General features: G+C 33.9%; 1 protein-coding gene across 1 annotated transcript; it reads left to right on the forward strand.

Annotated features, from left to right (window-relative positions):
• Window positions 1-1,118: 1,118 nt before the first annotated feature.
• On the forward strand, window positions 1,119-19,528 carry LOC108552929 (tetraspanin-6). Its single transcript, XM_017907624.1, has 5 exons — window positions 1,119-1,295; window positions 9,796-9,984; window positions 13,963-14,133; window positions 16,623-16,754; window positions 18,591-19,528. The coding sequence occupies exons 1-5, from the start codon at window positions 1,218-1,220 to the stop codon at window positions 18,744-18,746; spliced, it is 726 nt and encodes a 241-aa protein (XP_017763113.1). The 5' UTR covers window positions 1,119-1,217; the 3' UTR covers window positions 18,747-19,528.
• Window positions 19,529-21,401: the final 1,873 nt, after the last annotated feature.

The following is a 21,401-nucleotide window of genomic DNA, read 5'->3' on the forward strand; positions in this document are numbered from 1 at the left end:
CAATGTATTTCGCACGCGTCTAATTTGATGAAATTTATATGAGATGTAGCCATTTTGGTTCTCGAGACGTTCTAAGAAGTATGTTTTTGATTCCTAATCTCGGGGACTGTCTTTGCCTCTTTAGTATGGACGACGGCAGAGAAAAAAATACGTGTGAAATATTTGTTTGAGATAAATTTCATCAAATTCGGCGTGTGCGTGTTGGATATGTTCCTTCGTTAGATTCATATGTAGCCTGCTTCATCTATCACGACAGATTGACAATATGATAATATATTACAGGGTGATTCACTTGGTAGTGGACTGAAAGGTAGTAAGGCCTAGTTGGAAAACCCCAACACTTGAAACTTTACAGCTCATGTTATATGTATACTCATAAATGTACTCGCTGTACACATTTGACGGATTATCGTGTAAGGACCCCTAATGCGATGTTCAGCTGTTTAGGTGGCGATACTACTTCTGAATCCATTAACGAATCACCCTCTAGAATATATTATAATATACACTATAATATACTGTAATATACTATAATTATATGCTATTATATACTATAATAATATACTATAATATAATATATAATATTATACTACAATAAACTATAATAATATATTATAATATACTCCAATAATATACCACGATATACTATAATAATGTACTATAATTTTATGCTATAATGTACTATAATATGCTGTAATAATATACTATAATTATATGCTATTACGTACTATAATATACTGTAATAATATACCATAATTACGTGCTATAATGTACTGTAATATGCTGTAATAATATACTATAATTATATGCTATTACGTTCTATAATAATATACTACAATATACTGTAATAATATATGCACTATAATAATATACTATAAATTTAATATTAAATACGCAATATCCTAAGTAAAATACACGTCAAGCGTTGTATTTAGGAAAATAATATTTCACTTGTTCTGTCTAATGAATTTTTATAATCCACACGGAAATGGCGTTCCGTTTCGTCGGTAAAAGCCACCTACAGGACGAACTGATCCTACATCGCGCATGCACCGACTGGCGGGGCAAGCCACACACGCAAACACGTAAGTTCGTGCAATCCGGCTGCAAATCGATCGGCTTCTCACTTGTTTCGAGAGTGTAGTGCGTAGTACCCACCGAAAATTGAATCGTAGCACTCATTTGACGTTTCAATCGAGAATAAGAAGTGCAAGGTAATGACGGAGCGTTTGGAAACGGTGGTTGTAATAGCTTGCATGAAGACCCTGTTGATGCTGTTCAACTGCTTCTTTTGGGTAAGAGAACCCATTCCTAATCACGCGAATCACCCTTAACACATATGCTCGACAAAGTTTGCTTCTCACAGCCAGAATGCCAACTGTTGCACAATATGTCATCGTCTTGTCGTCGTGCTTTCCTTCCAAAACTTATTTCCACCGATTTTATTTACTCTCTCTTCTGTAAATGATCATTTCTTGCAAATCTTTTCGACATTTTGCAGATCGCTAGTGATTGAAACTGTTTCGAACCCTTACGTTTTTGTTCTCGATGAAGAGTGCCGTTAATGCCATAAACGTAAATCAAGTATGTTAATAATTTTTCTTCGAAACGAGTATTTAAACTGAGTATTTAATCAAGTAATTCGTCGAGATATTAGCAAATATTTATTTCCTTATGTACATGCCATCGTTGAGATACTATAGAGGATCAGTACGCAATAATTTCATTACGATTAACATTTTTCTTAATACCTTCCAGCATGCTTTACTCAAATATTCAAATTCAGTTCGTTTCTTCTTTAAAAATATTTTTTCGCGAGATACTTTGAATAGACTGAGAAATTTTATTCTTTTAGAGCATAACTTACCCGTATATAATTTCGCTATATTTATTAGTCATTTTAACGAATTGGCATATACAGGGTGTCTGAAAAGATTGGGACCAGAGTGAGACTACGTGTTACTGAGGTCAAGTAGATCAAAGTTCGTAGTAAGTTAGTACAGTAAGTAGTATAGTGTACAGTATAGTATATAGTATAGTGTAGTAAGTAGTATAGCAGTATACTAAGTTCGTATAAACTTATGCCCGTAAAGGCTTTACCAAAAAGATATAAGCGTTTATTTATGGACAAAATTCGTCTTACAATTCGTATACGTAATACAAATTCTCGATAAGGAATTTTTCTCTTTTATAAGTGACACAAAAAGATCATAAATATCTTTGAAGGCTTATATCTTTTTAATAAAGCATTTTTGGTCATAAGTTTATACGAACTTTCTTCGTCTATTTGAACTCGGTAACACGTAGTCTATGTTTGGTCCCAACCTTCTTGGACACCTTGTATATATACGTATATGTAATCCATGTTTTTAACTAGAGACTAAATCACACGATACGTCACTGGATTTCTAGGTATCTATTTTAAAATAAATTCAAAAAACACTGTAGAAGGATCTGGTTCTCAACATAAATACAATAATAGATGTGTCACGAATTGAAAGAATTGTGTACTTTATCGAATTCTTTTAGAAATTTAGTAGAAATTCAACGCATAGTCTTTTTCATTAGAATGCAATTAGATAGCAGATATCTCTGTCTGTATTATAATGAAATATCTCAGTTTATTTGATAAGATGATCATGCATCGACAGGTTGAGAATAACTTTTCATATTGGCTTGGTCTCTGCAACAGTTGCACGTCTGTCTGTTCTGCAACAAGTCGTAAGCATTCCCATGCTTAAATCGTAGAAATCTTGTTTATAATATTTTAATAAAAATTCGTAATTTATCACGTTTCTTAAGATTTACTTGAGAAATATTTATGTTAGAAATTATTGCACTTTTCTCTAACCTAATGCGATAAAAAACAACGCAAAATCATAATTTGCCATGTTAATTGCAATTAGAAATTTGGTATCCATTTCAAAGATTTTAATCGCTCGTGTATTTATGTGTAATTTGAACTTTTCATTTAATTTTGATTATAATATTAATATTAAATTTAATATAGTATGTATGTTATAACTACATATATCAGATACTACATATTTCTTTCTCTTTTAAATATCATGTATCTGTATATAAAATAAAATGTTGTTAATGTTTCCAATTTTATTAAGAACATTTTCAATGAACAATATTTTGCATTTTCGTATATATTTTCTCTATTCTCCTAATCTGTGAACATATTTTCCCAATTTGCATATTACCGATACAAGATATTGAAGACTAAATATACGAAAATAAAATGTTGAAAAAGGAAAGAAAGGTCACGCATGTGATAAAAAATGTTCAAGTGAAAAATGAATATTTTAAAGTGTACTGAAAACGCGTGCGAAAATCGAAAGAAAAATTCAGATGTAACACTAAAATTGAAACATAAAATTTAGAACTTCGGATATTTATCCCCTACGAGAGTATCTAATTAGATGTATAGCGTTACCAACCGCGTGTGTAGATGAAATATCAGGCGTCTTAACGAGATCGTACTTCCTGGTAAGATAAATTTTCCTCGCTATCATTAACTTATACATTCACTCTCCAAAATGAAACATCGATCTTAGTAAATGAATATTTATTGCAAAAGAATTCTTAATTCAGCACTTTCATCTTTAACCTGTTAATTGAGTTGTTCTTATAAATCTGCAAACTCCATCCAACATAAAATTAAAAGTTAACAAAGGTGAAGTATTTTTAGCTAGATCGACCCTAGACCTTTGAAATATGATTATGTATATGTACACATGCATAATACATGTCGATGTCGCACACATCAGTGTATATGTATTAGACACGAACTCTGGATGAATTATATTCAAAATACATATTACAAACATACCCGACGATTTAACTCGTCTTTTCTAATTGATAGACTAACGCTAAACTTAAGTCAATTTATACGCAGTCGGAACTCGATAATTCGGAGTATAATTTGTGATCATTTGTGTAGGGGCTGGGATGGCATTTCGAAGGTTTCGGGGATACTCGGGTAACGAAAGTATACGAGTTGTTCGGAAATGTCTTTGGATCTTGAGCAAGGTATCGAGTGATTGGTCTCTGAGATCTTACGTATTATAAATTTCCACTTTTAATCCTTTGCTGTCCGGACAGATTTCGTCAATCGCTCATCCACTTAGTACCGTTTACTTTGGAAAACATTTTTGAGCTTACTAACGTAACATACTTATAAATGGGTGGATGTATAAAATAAAAGTTTAAAATTTTGTAAACATTATTTTTTATTGTTCGCAGCTTATAATTTACCATTTACCAACCACCGGTTTTCTGCCGCAGGTTTCGCGTATATATGTAGTCTCCCTTCTGCCACCATGAACAACAGACGCTTCCAATTCCTAGAAAAAAAGTTTTCTCTTATCTTAAACGTTGTGTCGAGTGACGCTCGACATAGGACTTGCTGTAATGAAATGCTGTGTCGAGTGACGCTCGATATAGGACCGCTAAGAGGTAGAGAGGTCTAGCTATTCTAAATTGAAGATGCCTGTAAATATGCCGCAAACAGTTTGAGTATAGTAAGCTTTATTTTGATTTAGAGAGGTCTTCTCGACGGAACGAAAAGGAATGAAATATTCGTCTCATAGAGGTTTTCGAATTATCGAGAAATATAATTATCACGAGAAATATAAAGTTAAGTAAAACAACAAAAGCGATGACGTTGAACACAGACTTTTTAATCAAAAATTTGAAAGCTGCCATTTGACCAGCCACGATGGGTTTAGTTACCTATTTTCTCACAACTCCTACGTGCAGTAGTGCTTGAACAAGTAACCGTGAATCACTATTCGCGACGATTTAACACAGGTGTGGCTGCGTATTTTTATGAGGCCACTTTCTTGCTACGCTTAGGTCAGCGAGACTTTACGCACGTTAAGTGTGTAACGAGCTTGAATTGACAAATTATAGGTGCCTCTCGCCGCTGTTAACCGTCACAGCAGAGATAATTATTGTCAGTTATCCGAAGTCGCAAAAGTTTAATTGTCCGTAAAAGAAAGTCCATAAAGACGTCTGAATTGTATAAGATCAGATCAAACTTACCGAAGCCATGTTAACATGACGTGACTCATTGAAACGTATTTCATATTCTTGATTCAGAGGTCATAACTATCGATCCAAAGCTTGTATTTGCTAATCGTCGTATTGTGGACCTATATTGTAGGTGTAATTGCCGATACTGAGATTATATTTGGCAATCCAGATCCTGACATTGCTAATACAGATTTTATAATTGGCAATTCAGCACTTGACAATTGCTCATCCAGGCTTTATGTTCGACAATCCAGGGCCTACAATTGCCAATTCAAAGTTTGTAATTGCTACTATCCACTTGACAGTTGATAATCCAGACTTTATATTCGACAATCTAGATCCTGTCATTGCTAATCCAGATTTTATAATTGGCACTTTACACTTGACAGTTGCTAATCCAGAATTTATATTCGACAACCTAGATCTTGCCACTGCCAATCCATATTTTATAATTGGTATTCTACACTTGACAGTTGCTAATCCAGATTTTTTATTCGATAACCTAGATCTTGCCATTGCCAATCCAGATTTTATAATTGGCATTCTACACTTGATAATTGCTAATCCAGACTTTTTATTCGACAACCTAGATCTTGCAATTCCCAGTCCAGATTTTATAATTACATTTTGGACTGAACAATCGCTGATCCAGATTTGGTATTTCACAATCTAGATACCAAAGTTGTCAAACTTTGTAATTAACTTTATAATTATTTATCACTCAAAATTTTACGGTTATTAAACCAAATTATCAATTCGGATATTACAATCGCTAAGCTGAGTTTTAGGATTGCCACTCTAAATCTTGTGACTGCTAATTTAGACCCTACATCTGCCAATTTAGATCTTACAGTTATCGATCGAGACTTTACAAGTGCCGATCCAGGCTTCACAATTACTAATATTGGTTTCATAATTGCAGGTTACGTGTCAAAAGCGATGCTGCAAATACTCTACCATCTTCAGCCTGTTTCTATACAATCTTTGAATTTTTCTTGAAATATAATTCCCGAAACACGTCGATTTTTATAATACCGATTCCACGATCTTACTCTTACTTCTAACAGTTAGAATGCGTTATTACTTAAAAACTCAAAAGATGCAAAGATTTGCAAAATAAAATTTATTCAATCGAAATACTTTGCAGTAATAACGTGTTTAGATTTAAAAGAACTTGCACTTAAAAATCTTTGTAAATTTTATGATACGAGCATCTATCGTTTGGCCTTTAAGAGATTTAAATTTTAAAGCATTTCCTACCTAGCATTAGCGACATACTTGGTTTGTTATCAGTGTTCCTGCTATCAACTTCCTGTATGTATAGAACATTATCATCGTTGCCCTTTTTGCTCAAAAAATCGTTAAAAATATAACATCTGTTAATATTAAACTTAGTTTTTCGTTAAACTTGACGAAAATATTTTTGTGCTATACTTTAAATTAATATTAATTACATATAATTAAATTTATATAAAAGAAAATAGAAAATAATATTAATAGAAGAAAATAGAATAATACTAATAGAAAATAATACTAATATTTGTTGCGTAATTAAAATTTAGTAGTAAATATTTTCATTTTTGTTAATTTTTTCATTTCTTCATTCTTCCTTGCTTAATAGGACAGAGTATTTTAACATAATATAGTTCAAAGGGGAAACATCTCGCTAAGCTTTAATATATAAACTTTTTAAAAAATAGATCAAAACGAATTTAAAATAAATTAAAAATAACGTTTTAATCAATCTGTTTGAAACGTTCAAAGCATCGGCAATATTTAATTCCAAAATTATATTAAAAAGCTGTTTTGGTAGTTTGAGATTATCTGACAAGATATTGAATTATTAAATTACTTTCTTATAAAAACGGAAAATCTGATTTATATCTTTATCTAGTAATATTTATATGTGAAAGTATCTCGTAGAATTGTGCATAACGTGAATAAAGTAAAAGTTAAATAAAATCCATACTTAGTTAATTTAACGCGTTGACTGCCATAGTGGTCATCAATAAGCAGCGCTTGTATTCTCAGTGGAGCCACGATGGTTACCAATGTTCGGTGATACTAATTCTTTAATTTATATTTATTTTCTTCTAACCAATTTTTTAATATTTGAACAACGTAAATAAATAGAGAACTTTGAATAGAAGACATCAATAATTTGCACAATTTTTCTTTGTGTACTATATTGTTTGATAATTTGTCATTATATCCGAAAAATAATGGAAATTTTATCGTGACCCCCTAACCTAACCATATAAAAAGTGAGTGACAGTCAAAGTATTAATAAGTAAATTTAATATGTAATTAATGTAATACCTTTAAGTAAATTTTATTTTCTGATTCAAGTTTTGATATGCTTAAGTACAAATAATTACAGAAACTAAAAATGGCAATTATGACCATATAATTCTTCAAATCAATATATTCTAGATAATAATTTAAAATGAATTTAAAATGGACAATATTCTAACATCGTTACTTTTGAATTCACAGTTCAAAATGTATTCTTTCTCAATTTATAATTTTCTTGGTTCTCTATATTATAATAGAAAAAGCTTGCATATGTATTTTTACTCGATCTATAATTAGTAATAAAATCTGAAATTATAATTTTTATAATACATAATGATATTGATTTATTATTTACTGTGCTATAATGAGAAAACTTTGAAGCTTCTTAAGCTATCAAAATTTATTTTAAAATCTAATTGACAGAATAAGAAATTAGGTTGTAATTGAATTTTATAAATTCAAATCTTGTTACTTATTCAACATTAATCTCTATAGGAAATAACGACAAAATTAATTCACGCTTAATATATTAATAAATTTATTATTTAATAAATTAATGTTCAAATAACTGAGAAAAAAGTTCTCAAACTACCATTTCATGTTTATTACGAATATTACTAAATTCACGTATAAGAGAAATTTTCTTGTATCGTTAAAAGTTTATCATTCTGTAAGCAAGAAATGAAATAACAAATTTAAAAAGAAAATTCAGCATAAACAGTCACTAAGTCAAATCAAATTATTATAGTTAATAGGTACTTTAATAGCTACTTCTATTAATATATTCCATTATAATGGAATTTATAAATTTATCATAATGATGTAATTATAGATTTCACATCTCTTTTGTATTTCTTCATTTATACTCATGTATATTGATATCGATGACACTGTTCAGCGCGAATTTTAATCTGCAATATCCATTAGGTAATTGTTGTAGAGTTTTAATTCTCGTGTGTCTGGTTCCCTTCAACAGATACTAACCCAAACGTTTCAATTTATCTCTCATTCCCATTCATTGAATTATTTTTATCTCGATAACAGTAACCAATAAATTTTAACTTTTTCTCTAATCTGATGTGCGACTGTTCTTTAACCCATTTGCATCCAAGCGCGGAATAATCCGCGAGCCACGACAGTCGTTTATCACCGAGCGCGGAATATTCCGCGAACTACGACTGTCGCCTATCACCGAGCGCGGAATAATCCATGAGCTGACTTTTTCCATTACCAGTTGCCGAATATTCTTCATATGCCACAGATCACGTTTGATCCCTTTTGCGAGCATCTCATCTCCATCGGTTCATTATATTCTTAACAAGTTTTATTTTTGTTGTGAAAATCTTTTTAACTGCCATTATGAATAGGTGCTGATAGGCGCGCATGATACGGGCTAGTCGTCAGTTGAACGTCGCTGATGCCTGAACACGTCACCTTAAGCAGAGCCACGATGCAAATGGGTTAACGCTGAGTTGATCGTGGTGGGTTTGCCTTGACTACCTCTAGATTGAGACAGAACTCCTTGGTCGTATGTTGGAACCCGGATTGACAACGTTATAGACCGATTAATCTTTTGTAATATATTTCGGAACACTTCTATATACAATACGAGTTCTGCAACGAGGCTACGTCGGAAAATACAACAACTATGTATCGGCGGAGAAGAATAAAAACTGCCTTCGTATAGTTTTCGGAGGTGCTTATATATTCTTACTTTTTGGAGGGATGAAAATGACAATTGGCTTCAGGAATGAGTAAGATGTTTTGAACTCTGATGTTGGCTTGCCTTTATCAGCTAGGTCCCTTTAATAACTTTGTAAGAGCCAGTCAAAGACCGTTGGTCATCCAACATAATATTCTGGAATATTATAAATACTGCTAGAATATTCGATCAAATTTTGTTGGAATAAAGCATAGTCGTGCAATGATGGCGTCGGGCCTGCTAGCTATTGCTAGTAGTAACTTTTGGGCCTCAAGGACCTTCGCTATTATGCTACTGTCAAAGAGTCATTTGCTGGATTTGGATTTAAAAGTATTAAAATAACTACGATATATATGTAGGATTAAGTATTCCTGGAGTTCGTGTTTATAGCATAATTCTTATTTTAATTTTCGATCATTCGATTAGGTTAGACATACCTCGCCGCTCACTCAGCGGATTAACACTAAACGAACCGATACTTTACACATACTTATTCTTACCATAATGGGTCATATGTTGTCTTGTCTTCTTTGGATCTGAAAGAGAACTCTCCTGTTTCGGTAGTTTTGTAAGTTCGTGTGTGTTCTGATTGATTGGTGTAAAATGTAAGTGGTGGATATGTGTCCTACTGATTGTGAATAATGTTGGGAGTATGTATTTGCTTCGACGTCTTTCGCTCTTAATACTATTTCCTTTGTCAGCATCCTTCACTGCTCGCAATACCACAATAATGTTTATATGAATCGTCTGTTTAGACCTTTGGGATATTGATACTCTGCATCGGTATTTGGGTACGAATTCAACTCCAGCACTACATGGACGTCAGTGACGAAAGCAGCTGGCACGGATTGTTGGCATTTGCCAGCTTGGGTGCAGTTTTAACTTTGACAGCAACATTCGCGTGCTGCTGCATAACTCGAGAACAACCTGCCCTATTGTATCTGGTAAGCTAACTTGCACCTTGTTATTCCTCGGTTTACATCTACACCAAGGTATCCTGTAACGAATTGCCTAACTGGTTCCAGAATCTTATTCGTTCATTATGAAATACCAACACAAAAAAAATGTCGTTGACTACGAAGAAATCAGTGAAATGATCTTAATAGAACAATTTCTTTTTTTTGTAGTATCTGATGTATGACTTCGAAGCTATTTAAATACCATTTCGTCACTATTTCCTATGTTTAGTAATAACAGAAATAAGTCAAACGGTGAATTCAAGAGAATCAACTTATATATGTTTTTAATACGAAACACATATGTGCGTATAAAATATAAGAACATATAAGTTTACATGTTACAAATTTGTATTTATATATAAATTTGATATTGCACGTAAAAAGAATAAAAAAATAAATGATTATAGAAATGACTATATTGTCAGGTAGCCAATTTCTTAAATAACATCGCAGAAATGATTGAGCTTTATGCACGACTCTTACTGTCAAGGGCAGCATCAGACATGTCTCACACCAATTTCAACGAAATTAGTCGAAATGATACGTCTATATCTGCAATAAACGTATCTGTAATATTAGCCGTAGATATCGAGACACTTGTGAGAAAATTAGGTGCAAAGTAAGAGATTCCCAACATCAATTATGTCATTACTATTGCAATGAATATGGGGCAATTATTGTAAGGTCATTCGTTATAGGATATCCCACTGTATACTGTTTACTCGTTGACATAACATAATGAACTTCACGCAATTTTATAATAAATTGCGAGAATATAGAGTAGTGTCTGACAAATGTAAATGGCCGACAAATGTACCGTAATGGTCGTGACAATTAATTTTCATACACATTACACAGTAACGCCCCCATAATAGACCATAAATGTAACCATATAGCGTGTACTAAATATCAGTAATATAATACTAGGATAATAATAGGACCAGTCTCGCTTAAACAACCAACCTAATCGGACGTGTTTACGATAAGCGAATTCTAAGTGTGATTGTGTGTGCTCATTGTGCCTGCTGGCAAGTTCAACAAGGCAAATGGCAGAAACAGACAAAATCCAATTTAAAATTATTAAAGACAATGGTAAATTTACCATATAACACACCTGGGGGCAGCCTAGATATACGGCCTCTGGAATGGGGGGATAGTCTTCCTCCCCTCTGCGACCCGGGCCAGGGAGGACCACAGACAGCTGGGTGGGGGCCCGCCTGTCCGGGAGGCCGTGGTTATAGCAGATCGCGGCGCGCGGTGGCTGCGTGGCGTCGATAGAAGCATGGGGGGGGATGCGTGTGTTCGCTTCGGATCCGCGTGTATGCTGGTTGAGTGAGGACGTGGTGTGTGCTTCCTAATCGCGCCCGGGGGGAACCTGCGAAGATGTGTTCCGCTGGGGCACCCTGGCAATTGCGTCGACTCGCGAAGTCCAGGGTACTCCATTGTCGCGGTAGGATGGCCATCGTGGGGGTTAGGTTAGGTGGACTAGAATCCCACATAATCCCACCCCCTCTCCTAGGGGGTCGGGCATCTTTCGAAGATTTCCCGAGAAAAGAAAAAAAAAAAGATGCCTAGATATACGGCGGAACAAATGGTCAATACGTTTAGTGTCCAACCCGTTTTGCTTGCCGCTCCGTTCAGGCCCAGACTCGGCCGTCAAGTGGGCCACCGGCGGCGGGCGAAGTGTTCATAAAACTCGGAGATACTGTACCAATTGTTATAACAGGAATTCCAAAACGTTAGGTTCAAAAATGGCGAAGAATTTAACACCAATAGTTAGCACCTTTTGGTTCTAGTCTGGGCTGGACCCTGAGGATCAACCGAGCCCGAACGGAAACTCTAGCGTGGCACTTAACGTGTTAACCGATATACTCCTTTCCAATGCATTTAGCGTACTAACGCAGGATACCGATGAAACGACAGAGTCCATGGATATTACTGTACCAAATGCAGTTACACCTAGACCTCCTCCCATTCACATCGAAATTCAAATTATTGAACCCTTACGTGTACTTCCTAAAAACACAGCAAATAATAACTACACACTAAAACAATTAAAAGATAATCATGCCAATGTCCAAGCAAATATAACGGAAATACATAGTAGGGTTGTGCTAGCCCTAAAAGAGAAGAACGCAAACTTCTATACATACCAGCTGAAGAAAGACAGAAGCTATAAGGTGATTCTGCGAGGTATACACCTCAAAACAAATGCTAATAACATTATCAGCGTACTGAAAGACCTCGGACACCAAGTAAAACAGATTAACAATGTAGTTAAACACGACACCAAGCAATCGTTACCGCTTTTCTTTATCGAATTTGAACCTAATGAGAATGTAGCGACCATCATTCTGACCCTCGCCACTAGAGTGATTCCGACTTCGAGGACTTTCTCGCAAGTCCTCGGAAAACCTCCAGTTCCTATATATATATATAACTTCTCGACCCTTCAATGGTATCCCAGTGTCTAAGGCAGGGCCTGCTAGGGTAGCCTTACTGATGAGTCCGTTAGCAGGCCCGGGACGAAACGCATCCTTTCCTTTTCCTACCGTCCCTTCTAGCTACACAACCACAGAGGATACCTGGGACCAGCTGACTTCAAATGATGGTAGGGGAGAGGACCCCCACAAGAACAATAAGGATATATATAAAATTAACAAACTCCTTAATACCATCGTTACATTCGTACCACCGAAAACCAAAAGAGACATACCACAATGCATACGCTGTCAAGCTTACAGTCATAGAAGGAATTACTGCTTTAGAAATCCTGAAAATCCCAAGAAGACTAAAAAGAAGGAAAGCATCCGATAGATCTGGTACATTTTAAAGACTAAAAGCTCACAGTAATTTTCACAGTTGTGTAAAATATTAATAATATATATCTAAATCCTACAAAATGTACCAAATGCTCACGTGGCAAATTGTACACTTGCATACTCATTAATAAAGCGAAAAAAAACAAACAAATTCTGCATGTGTAAAATATGCTGGCATGCACCTCACCTCAAACTGCCCAACATCAGGCAAAATAGACGAAATAAGATGTTACAATTGCAAAGGAAATCACCCCACCAGCTACAAAGGTTGTATAAGAAGAAAACAATTACAACAGAAAATATACCCTACACTTAGGGTAAAAAAAATCATAGACATTGCCTCTTTACCAGCTCAGACTAACATTCGAAACAGTATCACTAACAATACACACAGTCACCCGACCCCAGGAACAATATCCCACGCTGACATAACACGGAACAGAACGCAATCTCTTACATGACGAATCAATATCAGAAATATCTGAAATTAAAAAATTACTGTTACAAGCTGCAAAAAACACTGAATCCATTTCTACCTTGATACTCGAACAATCACAACTGTTAAAAGAACAATCAAAACAAATCAACTTGACAATTGATAGAGCTACTTACAGAGCTACATCAAAGATTATCAGAATTAAGAAACACGCATCTATTCGTCTCTCTCCGAATTAGAAAACACGCTTTTAATCGACCCTCTCCGAATGTCTCGCGTTCGTGTCGTTCACAAGCTATATTCATGAGGATTTATCGGGGCTTCTCCACTCAGGACTTTTCCTATGTCGCTGAGGGTCCTATTTTTATGTCCGTTGCCAAGCTTAATGACGTGATTTTATCAGTTGCTAATTGATTGATGTGATTCAGCCAATTTGCGATTTGCCCCCGTGAAAATTACATCACCGTGCTGATTCTTGATTGTGAAAATACTATTCTGTATACCTCCATTTTGCCCCTCCCCCCTTCTTGAAAAGACCGCGTAACTCAGGAAGCTTGCTTCTTAAAATAGCCTTCCATAAGGATATTAGTCGATTTTCGATTTGTTTTCTAAAATAAGATCCTCCATCTGCATCATGCCCGGTTTCCGATTTGTTTTTCTAAAAATAGCATCCCACAATAAGTTACTGAAAGATTCTGTTTGCAGTATGGCGCATTCTTGGGTATCATGGCATTACTGGAATTCGCAATTGGCTCCTCCATTTATATTCACCGTTCCAACTTAAATGAAAAATTCGATCGTGATTGGAATAAAACCATGGCCATTTATGGACAAAACCAAAAGAAGACCTCTGACATCGATGCCATACAAACTACCGTAAGCTAATATATGATAATAATTCAATTTATTATTTACACTATTAATCATAATATAATCAGTCACCTAATTATTACAAATTTCGATACGTATTTGCATACATTCACCGAGAAGTATCATTTTTGTTTGTTCGATTCACAGTTTATGTTTAGTCACGTTTAAATTACCTGCATTGCTTCTGTGGGGGTTAAGGTTCCGCCACTACGCCTATGCCAGATGACCGGATAAACTATGGCCGAGTATTTTCCTGTATTTCTCTCCGTAACATACCAACAGTCAGTGCAGGCTAACAGGAAACGTAAGGCATTGTCCTCGGAATGGCATTGGCTGTCGTCAATATCGTTCGGGGATTAGCCTGGGGCCTGGCAGTTAGTTTGCAAGCTAGACCTCTTCATTCCTTAATTTGTGACCCCTTCAGTCACCACTACTTTCCCTCGCAAGGGTGTTTCCTGCGTAAGTGCTTTTCCGCGCGCGGATTGGCAGGCATTTTCCTTTCCTTTCCACATACTCGATAGTCTTTAAAAAGTTTTAAGGACAGAAGGCCGAGTCAGTCTGACTTCGACCTTTCAAGTTATAATCGCTGGCCCGGGTACCGAACTTCACCGAGCTTCTGCCTCTGCAGAACTAGTACACCCCTGACGAGTATTGTACCTTATTAATCGTCGCGTCAATAAACAAACGTTACCGCACTTAATTGAGGGAACATAGTTCTTACACCCACAACACTTCTGAGAATAGATATAGAAGTGTCTTAAGTATGATTATTCAGTTTGAAAGAGCGAATGTGTCGTATCGATAATGACTAAACATACTCTTTAACCTCTTGCACTACCATTTTATGAAAAATTATACATCGAAGTAGCGTTTAATTTTAGTTAGTTATGTTTATTCCGTTCGCGATGAAATAAAAATAAATTGAATAAAAGTTTAGAAATTCTTTGAACTTGTGCACGTTGAAATGTGTTGAATATAATTACTTTCGCGTTAAGAATAGTGTAGGACTAATGCTAGATTAATCCTATGCAGACAGAGAACTGTGCGTCTAATAAATGATTCCTTTTTAATAACTGTTGGGATTTATTAATAAAGTGGGGACGTAAAATACAATGTAATCACAAATATTCACAGCACACACGTGACAAGTACACGTCGGTCGCAATAGATCTCACGCCATATGCAACAGACGATGATCGTCCTCCTGCGCACGCTCATCGCGCACACGCACAGGGCCGTATTATTATTTAGCGCAGTCCCCGTATCGATCGCATATTGATCGCATATCTTACAATAACAAAAGAGATTTATTTAACTAAAATATTACACTAGGTTTCTCTCAACTCTAACTCTCAAAGCACGATCGTCTATTCACTACGTCTCTACTACACGCATTTTGCCCCGCCCACACCCTTGCACCCTTACTTAAAGTCAAAACTCTCTCTTTTCACGCACAGGCTTTCTTTCTCGATCACTCGATACAGTCATAGATATTCCGTCAAAATGATTCTTTCGCGCTGTCGTTTGTTCTTTCGTCCAAACTAAAAATTTGATTATTCTTGACACATGTTCGTCTATTTTATGACATAATGCCATATTTTATTACATAATGCCAACTATCCTTGTGACGAGCACATCTCAGCAAACGATGATGCAGCTAACAATAAAATATTATTCCTGTCTAGGAAACCTACTTTTCTGTTTAGCATGAATTATGATAAGAAAAACACGGGATAAGTGTCACTATAAATATAACTAACAACTCCAGTATTACCAAGAGAACCAAAATCGATTATTTCAGGCCTTTTATTTTTGCAGTTACTGAAAATATGCAACTTCTTTTGGAAAAGTTGATGTTAATCTATATTCCAAATATAGTAATTATGTGTACTAATTTGTTTTCACTATACCATTTCGATTATTATTGTTTTTATGTATTTTATTTATTTATACATTACAGATTTATTAAGATGAGATATACTAGGTATAAATTATAATAGATACACGTTACAGGAGTAATTCTAATGTTAAATATAATATATCGAATTATATTTCTTATTTTGTTTGTTCAAATTCGATGCAATTCTTTCTGCTAAAATAAATGATTTATTTCAAATATTAAATATCACTCAAAATATTATAGTTATCATTTTTCATACTCAAGGTTAAGTGAAGGTCATAGCAGTATAAGTCATTAGATAGGTCTTAACCTCAGTTATTATGTCAAGATGATAAAACAATTAAATATGATAAAACTACGTCGATTTAGTATCAATAACCTTGACATCTCGAAAGATTGACCTTGAAAACAACTATTCGCTTACTATAATGTCTATGTCTTCGATCCAAATAACATTTTTTCATATCATCAAAACCACGTGAAATGATTCATATTATAGAGTATAATATATAATTGCATGCAACACAACGAACTATCATTAGGTCTATATTAATCAGTATCGTTATTATCGAATAACATACCTTTCGTTTTATAGTTGCAATGCTGCGGTAATAAACATTATACTGATTGGCTGAACACAAATCCACCACAGGAAATTCCGCGATCTTGCTGCAAAGTACAAGATGATACGTGCGACACTAATAACGAAAATGATATTCACACTCAGGTAAGATAGAAACCAGAACGATATACTTCTACGTAGAAAAATTCCACGAAAATTCTACAAATATTTTACTAAATGGTATTTCAGATAAAAGTTATACCATTTTCTATGTACAATAAGATTCCTGAATAAAAAGTCGCGGTTTATAATTTAGAAAAGCGAAATGATTTTGAAAACTCCAATATATTAAAAAAAAAACAAAAAATTAATAATGCTATTCGAATCTTCGTTTAAAATCATAAAAGACACGTGTCAATCTCTTCTTGTTGTAATCGGTTACGAGATATTCCGCTGTCAACTTAAGTGACACCCTATATAATGAAACGATGGATTTGATAATTTAAATAAATTGATTTGGAATCAAAAATGCCTATCGACGAAACAAATTCCGCGATGATTCAATTTTCCTCGTATTAATCCCAATTATACAATTTTGTCAGAAATTGTAGATATTAAGTATGTCATTATTCCCAACAATTATAAGTAACACGAATTTCCACTTGTTCACTTCGTTTAAAAATTACTATAAGCAGAATGAATTCTAACGAACTACTCTTTCAAATAACCTGTTCACATTAGTAACATAGTAAAAAAATTTCTTATATAAATGGCATCAATATGTACATTTGAAATTAAAAATCACGATAACAGTTTGTCCCTTTTAATTATTAAACTGTCTAATAAAATATACTTCCCGGTAAAAAGAAATAGCATTTTTAAGGATTTTTAAGAAAACAAATCGTCCTATTGCCATATCATTTGTCAATAGTAAAATTATATCAAAGGAGTGAAAATGACTCGTTTCGAATATTTTATTTTCACAATTTCTGAGAACATGTAAACTGCTTTTACCAAATTTATTACTTCCATTCGAATCGAAATGTAATTGTTTATAATTATTCATAACATTACAATTATCTTCATTCGCGTAAAATATACGTAGTTACTCATATAAGTCGGTGGTTCTAGTGTCAAAATTGAAAAATTTTACTTGCGTCAGCGCAAAATTAAGTCTTTCGCTACGGCGGGCGTCGCTACGAAGTCTCTTCCGCAGAACGAAGCGACGTGTCAAAGATGGTAACATTACGTTAGATGGATGACTAACGATCCGTTGGCCCTTAGTCACTAGAGAGGTCCCAAGTAGCTAATAAACGCAGACCAATTTCAGAATCCAAAAACAACTGACACATTTCTACTTTCACTAAGGGCCAATGGTCATCTTCACCCCACCAAAAACTAACATTATATAAGCACCTACAAAATTTGCGAAAGGCTAGTTTTTTTCCTCTCCACCGACTTGTATTTTTCCGACGTAGCCTTGTTGCTAGAACCCGTATTGTATATAGAAATCCGGGTTCTAACACGCTCTTCTGATCTTACTTAACCCTTTTGCTACAACGAGCGCCTCCGTGAAGTCTCTTCCGTAGAACGCAGCATGGTGTCAAAGATCATGCAGTTTTTAGCATACGGTCTTTTGACGCAAATCTTTTGAAGAGAAAAAGAAAAGGAAGAACTGACCATCACAATAGAGCTTGCAATTCTTTGCGAAGAGAGCTAAGAGGAACGATAGCACTTGTCTCAATTTTTTACTCAATTTTTGTGACCGGTAGCTATAGTCACCCTTCGTATGTAGATGGCATCTCGTGGCCGGTGACTATAGTCACCCGTAGTAGCGAAAGGATTAAAGATACCAGACACGTGTCTTATCATTTTGTCTCGGAGTGTACACGTTGTTATAAGTTCCGAAAAATTGTAGTTCAGGATAATAGTACTACCTTCTAATAATAATACTGTTTTATAGTAATGACAATAATAACCAGCTAAAATTCAAATTTTCAGGGCTGTTCCTTTTTCGCCTTGTATCTGGTAAATAAGCAGTTGATAGTGGTTGCTGGAATTGTAATTGGCGTCGCTTTCTTGCCTGTCATAGGCGCTTTCCTAGCGTGTTGCTTAGCCAGCAACATCAACAAAGTCAAGTACGAGCAAGTTGCTTAGAACTTGCGACGGAAAAACTCGCCGTGCCGTCGCAAAAAATCTGGAAAAACGACGTTCCGTAACAATAACCTGCGTTCTATGTCAATTTCGAAAGTTACAGACTCGCGTGCCCTCTCGCAATGAACGAAATGTTTTACGTATAGTTGCTGCATCAAAACCATTATTTTCCTTATCACGATTAAATTTGCAATGCTGGCGTCGAAGTGTTATTTCTATACGTGTATAAAATGATTAACTCCTCGCACACGAAAATTTTTTCCTGTCGAAAATTTATAACAGAAAACGACATTGTTTTACTAAAAATCGTTGACATATTTTACAGTACGATGAAAGTAAAATCACACGTAAATTTATACATATGTAATTATTTTATTTCGATATTTCGTGAATTTTTGTCTACCTCAAATTTGAGAATCGACCATCGGTGCTTATAATTTTTATAAATGACGGGGGATATGTTCGTAAATGTCTAGCTTTTGTTTGCTTGACAGTTTCGTTTATCATAGATATTTCGTGTCACGTCTGCCACCTAAACTTCTCGTTCAAACCTTGTGTATAGTGTTATCATTTGTTTTATATGCACCGGAAACGTCAGTGGCCTGAATGGAAAGTACAGCGTGGAAATAAGCACACGAAACGCGATATTTAATTACCGTTCCACTTCTTCTTTTTGCTACTTCGGATTTTATTAAAAGAAAAAAATTAGGTTAATAAGTTCCTTATGCATGTTACAATCGAGTATTATAATTTATATGCTGCCGAAGTTATTAAAATAACTTCCTCATTGCGTACGAAACGAGAAAAATACCGAACATTTATCATTTTCTGCTATTATCGAATTTGCATAACAGATTTCTATAAAATTATATAGCTGTTCTTTGCAGTGTAATTATATGAGAAAGAAAAGAATTCTAGAAAAAGAGGAAGTGATATCGAATAAGTTATAATATGATAATGGATGCAATTACATAATGAAAGAAAATGATAAAAAAGACCAAATTATTAATATCGAGTATGGTATCTGGTAAATAATAATGCGAGTTTTTCGGTGTGTTTAATTAGCATATTGTTTATTATTCTTTTTTCTCTTTTTTTTAATCATGTCAGTGAAAGTTAATGACGCGTGTAATTTATGATTCCAGTGTTTCCTTATAAAATGAATTGCACGATATAGTCTCACTCAGTTTAAATACTACTAAAAAGCGAATAAAACTCTTCGTTCAGTTCGTCAACAATTAAAACGCTCAACAGAAATTTAGTGCATATTATACTTATCTTTTGAAACATATTTTCGTAATATAAATTAAAATACAATCTGAATAAATGAAACAGATCTTATTATCCGTTAACAAAAGTTTTAATTGATAAAACATAGCGAAAATGTTTGAATGCAATTTCAAGTAACGTTAAAGATCTATAAGCATATGTTATATTTTCAATTTAATAGAACAAAATTAATATCATCGTATGTTAAATATATGCTTGCATTTTCTTCTATATTTTACATAAACACGTATTTCATATTTTCGTATTTATGCATCACTTAAAATATAACTATCGTGTTAATTCATTATCGATAAACTATAGGTAATCAAATTAAATATGCCTATTAATAAAAGATATAAAGTAACAATTTAACAATCTTCAAAATTTTGAGGAAGCATTCGTGCAAATATATTATTTTGTCATAATATAAAACACAAAATAAGATCTGTTTCATAGATATAGATATGTTTAAGACACCAGTGTAACATATTTTTCACAACTTAATCCAAGTATAGGTATAACTGGTAAGAGTTTCATTGATTACAGTGATATATGAAAGACTCAATTTTAAATCTTACTCTATTAAACAAAAATATTTACATCGATTAACAGATTTTTCTTTAGCTCTGTACGTCACTGTATTCATATTTTTTAACAGCACAAATTTTACCATTTACTAATTTAATATTAGATATGCTATTTATATATATATAATTGTTTCTTCTGCTTATAATAGTTATTAGCTTATTCGTTTTAATTGCTTACTTTATCTTACGAAACTTTTGAATGCTCTTTTACAATTTTACATCTTCTAAGGACCAGAACTTCGTCGTTAATATTTAAGTTTCATAAATATAAAAAAGGAATCTGATGTGATTGCCTTTTAATATATACGCATATGTATTTATCTTATAGCATGCATTTATCTCGTAATGTTACTATGTTGTGTCACAAAACTTGTGACCATTACTTGATCGTACTTCCAGTACGTGAATTACTGTGAACCTTTCGTGGTATACCTTTTCAACTAAATTCTACTATACATGTATAACATTGTATTTCGATGTTAGAAGATAAACTTAAATGATATACTTTTTGATAATATTAATTGTGACTTTGCCATCTTATGGAGATGCATTAGAAATATCTTTAAGGAATGTTTTTATTATCATTCTTTTGTACTCCCGGTGTGATCTATTAAGAATTTTATTTCATTATTTGTTGATGCATATGAGCGTTCATTGGAAGAGAAACGTAACATGCATTGCTTCTGTACAATTAAGTTATTTAGTTATTTTAATCATAAAATATCGTATTGTTTGTTACATTTTATATCAATTTATATATCGTACATCTTAATTAAATAATTTATGTAAAATGTTTTCTGTT

The sequence above is a fragment of the Eufriesea mexicana genome, unplaced genomic scaffold (genome assembly GCF_001483705.2).
Source record: "Eufriesea mexicana isolate 0111107269 unplaced genomic scaffold, ASM148370v2 scaffold8635, whole genome shotgun sequence".
Classification (NCBI taxonomy): Eukaryota; Metazoa; Arthropoda; class Insecta; order Hymenoptera; family Apidae; genus Eufriesea; species Eufriesea mexicana.

Coding starts and splice junctions, on each gene's coding strand:
- LOC108552929 (XM_017907624.1), top strand. CDS start 1,218: ATGACGGAGCGTTTGGAAACGGTGGTTGTAATAGCTTGCATGAAGACC. Junction 1,296..9,795: donor TGTTCAACTGCTTCTTTTGG/GTAAGAGAACCC, acceptor TCGTCTGTTTAG/ACCTTTGGGATATTGATACT. Junction 16,755..18,590: donor AAAATGATATTCACACTCAG/GTAAGATAGAAA, acceptor TCAAATTTTCAG/GGCTGTTCCTTTTTCGCCTT.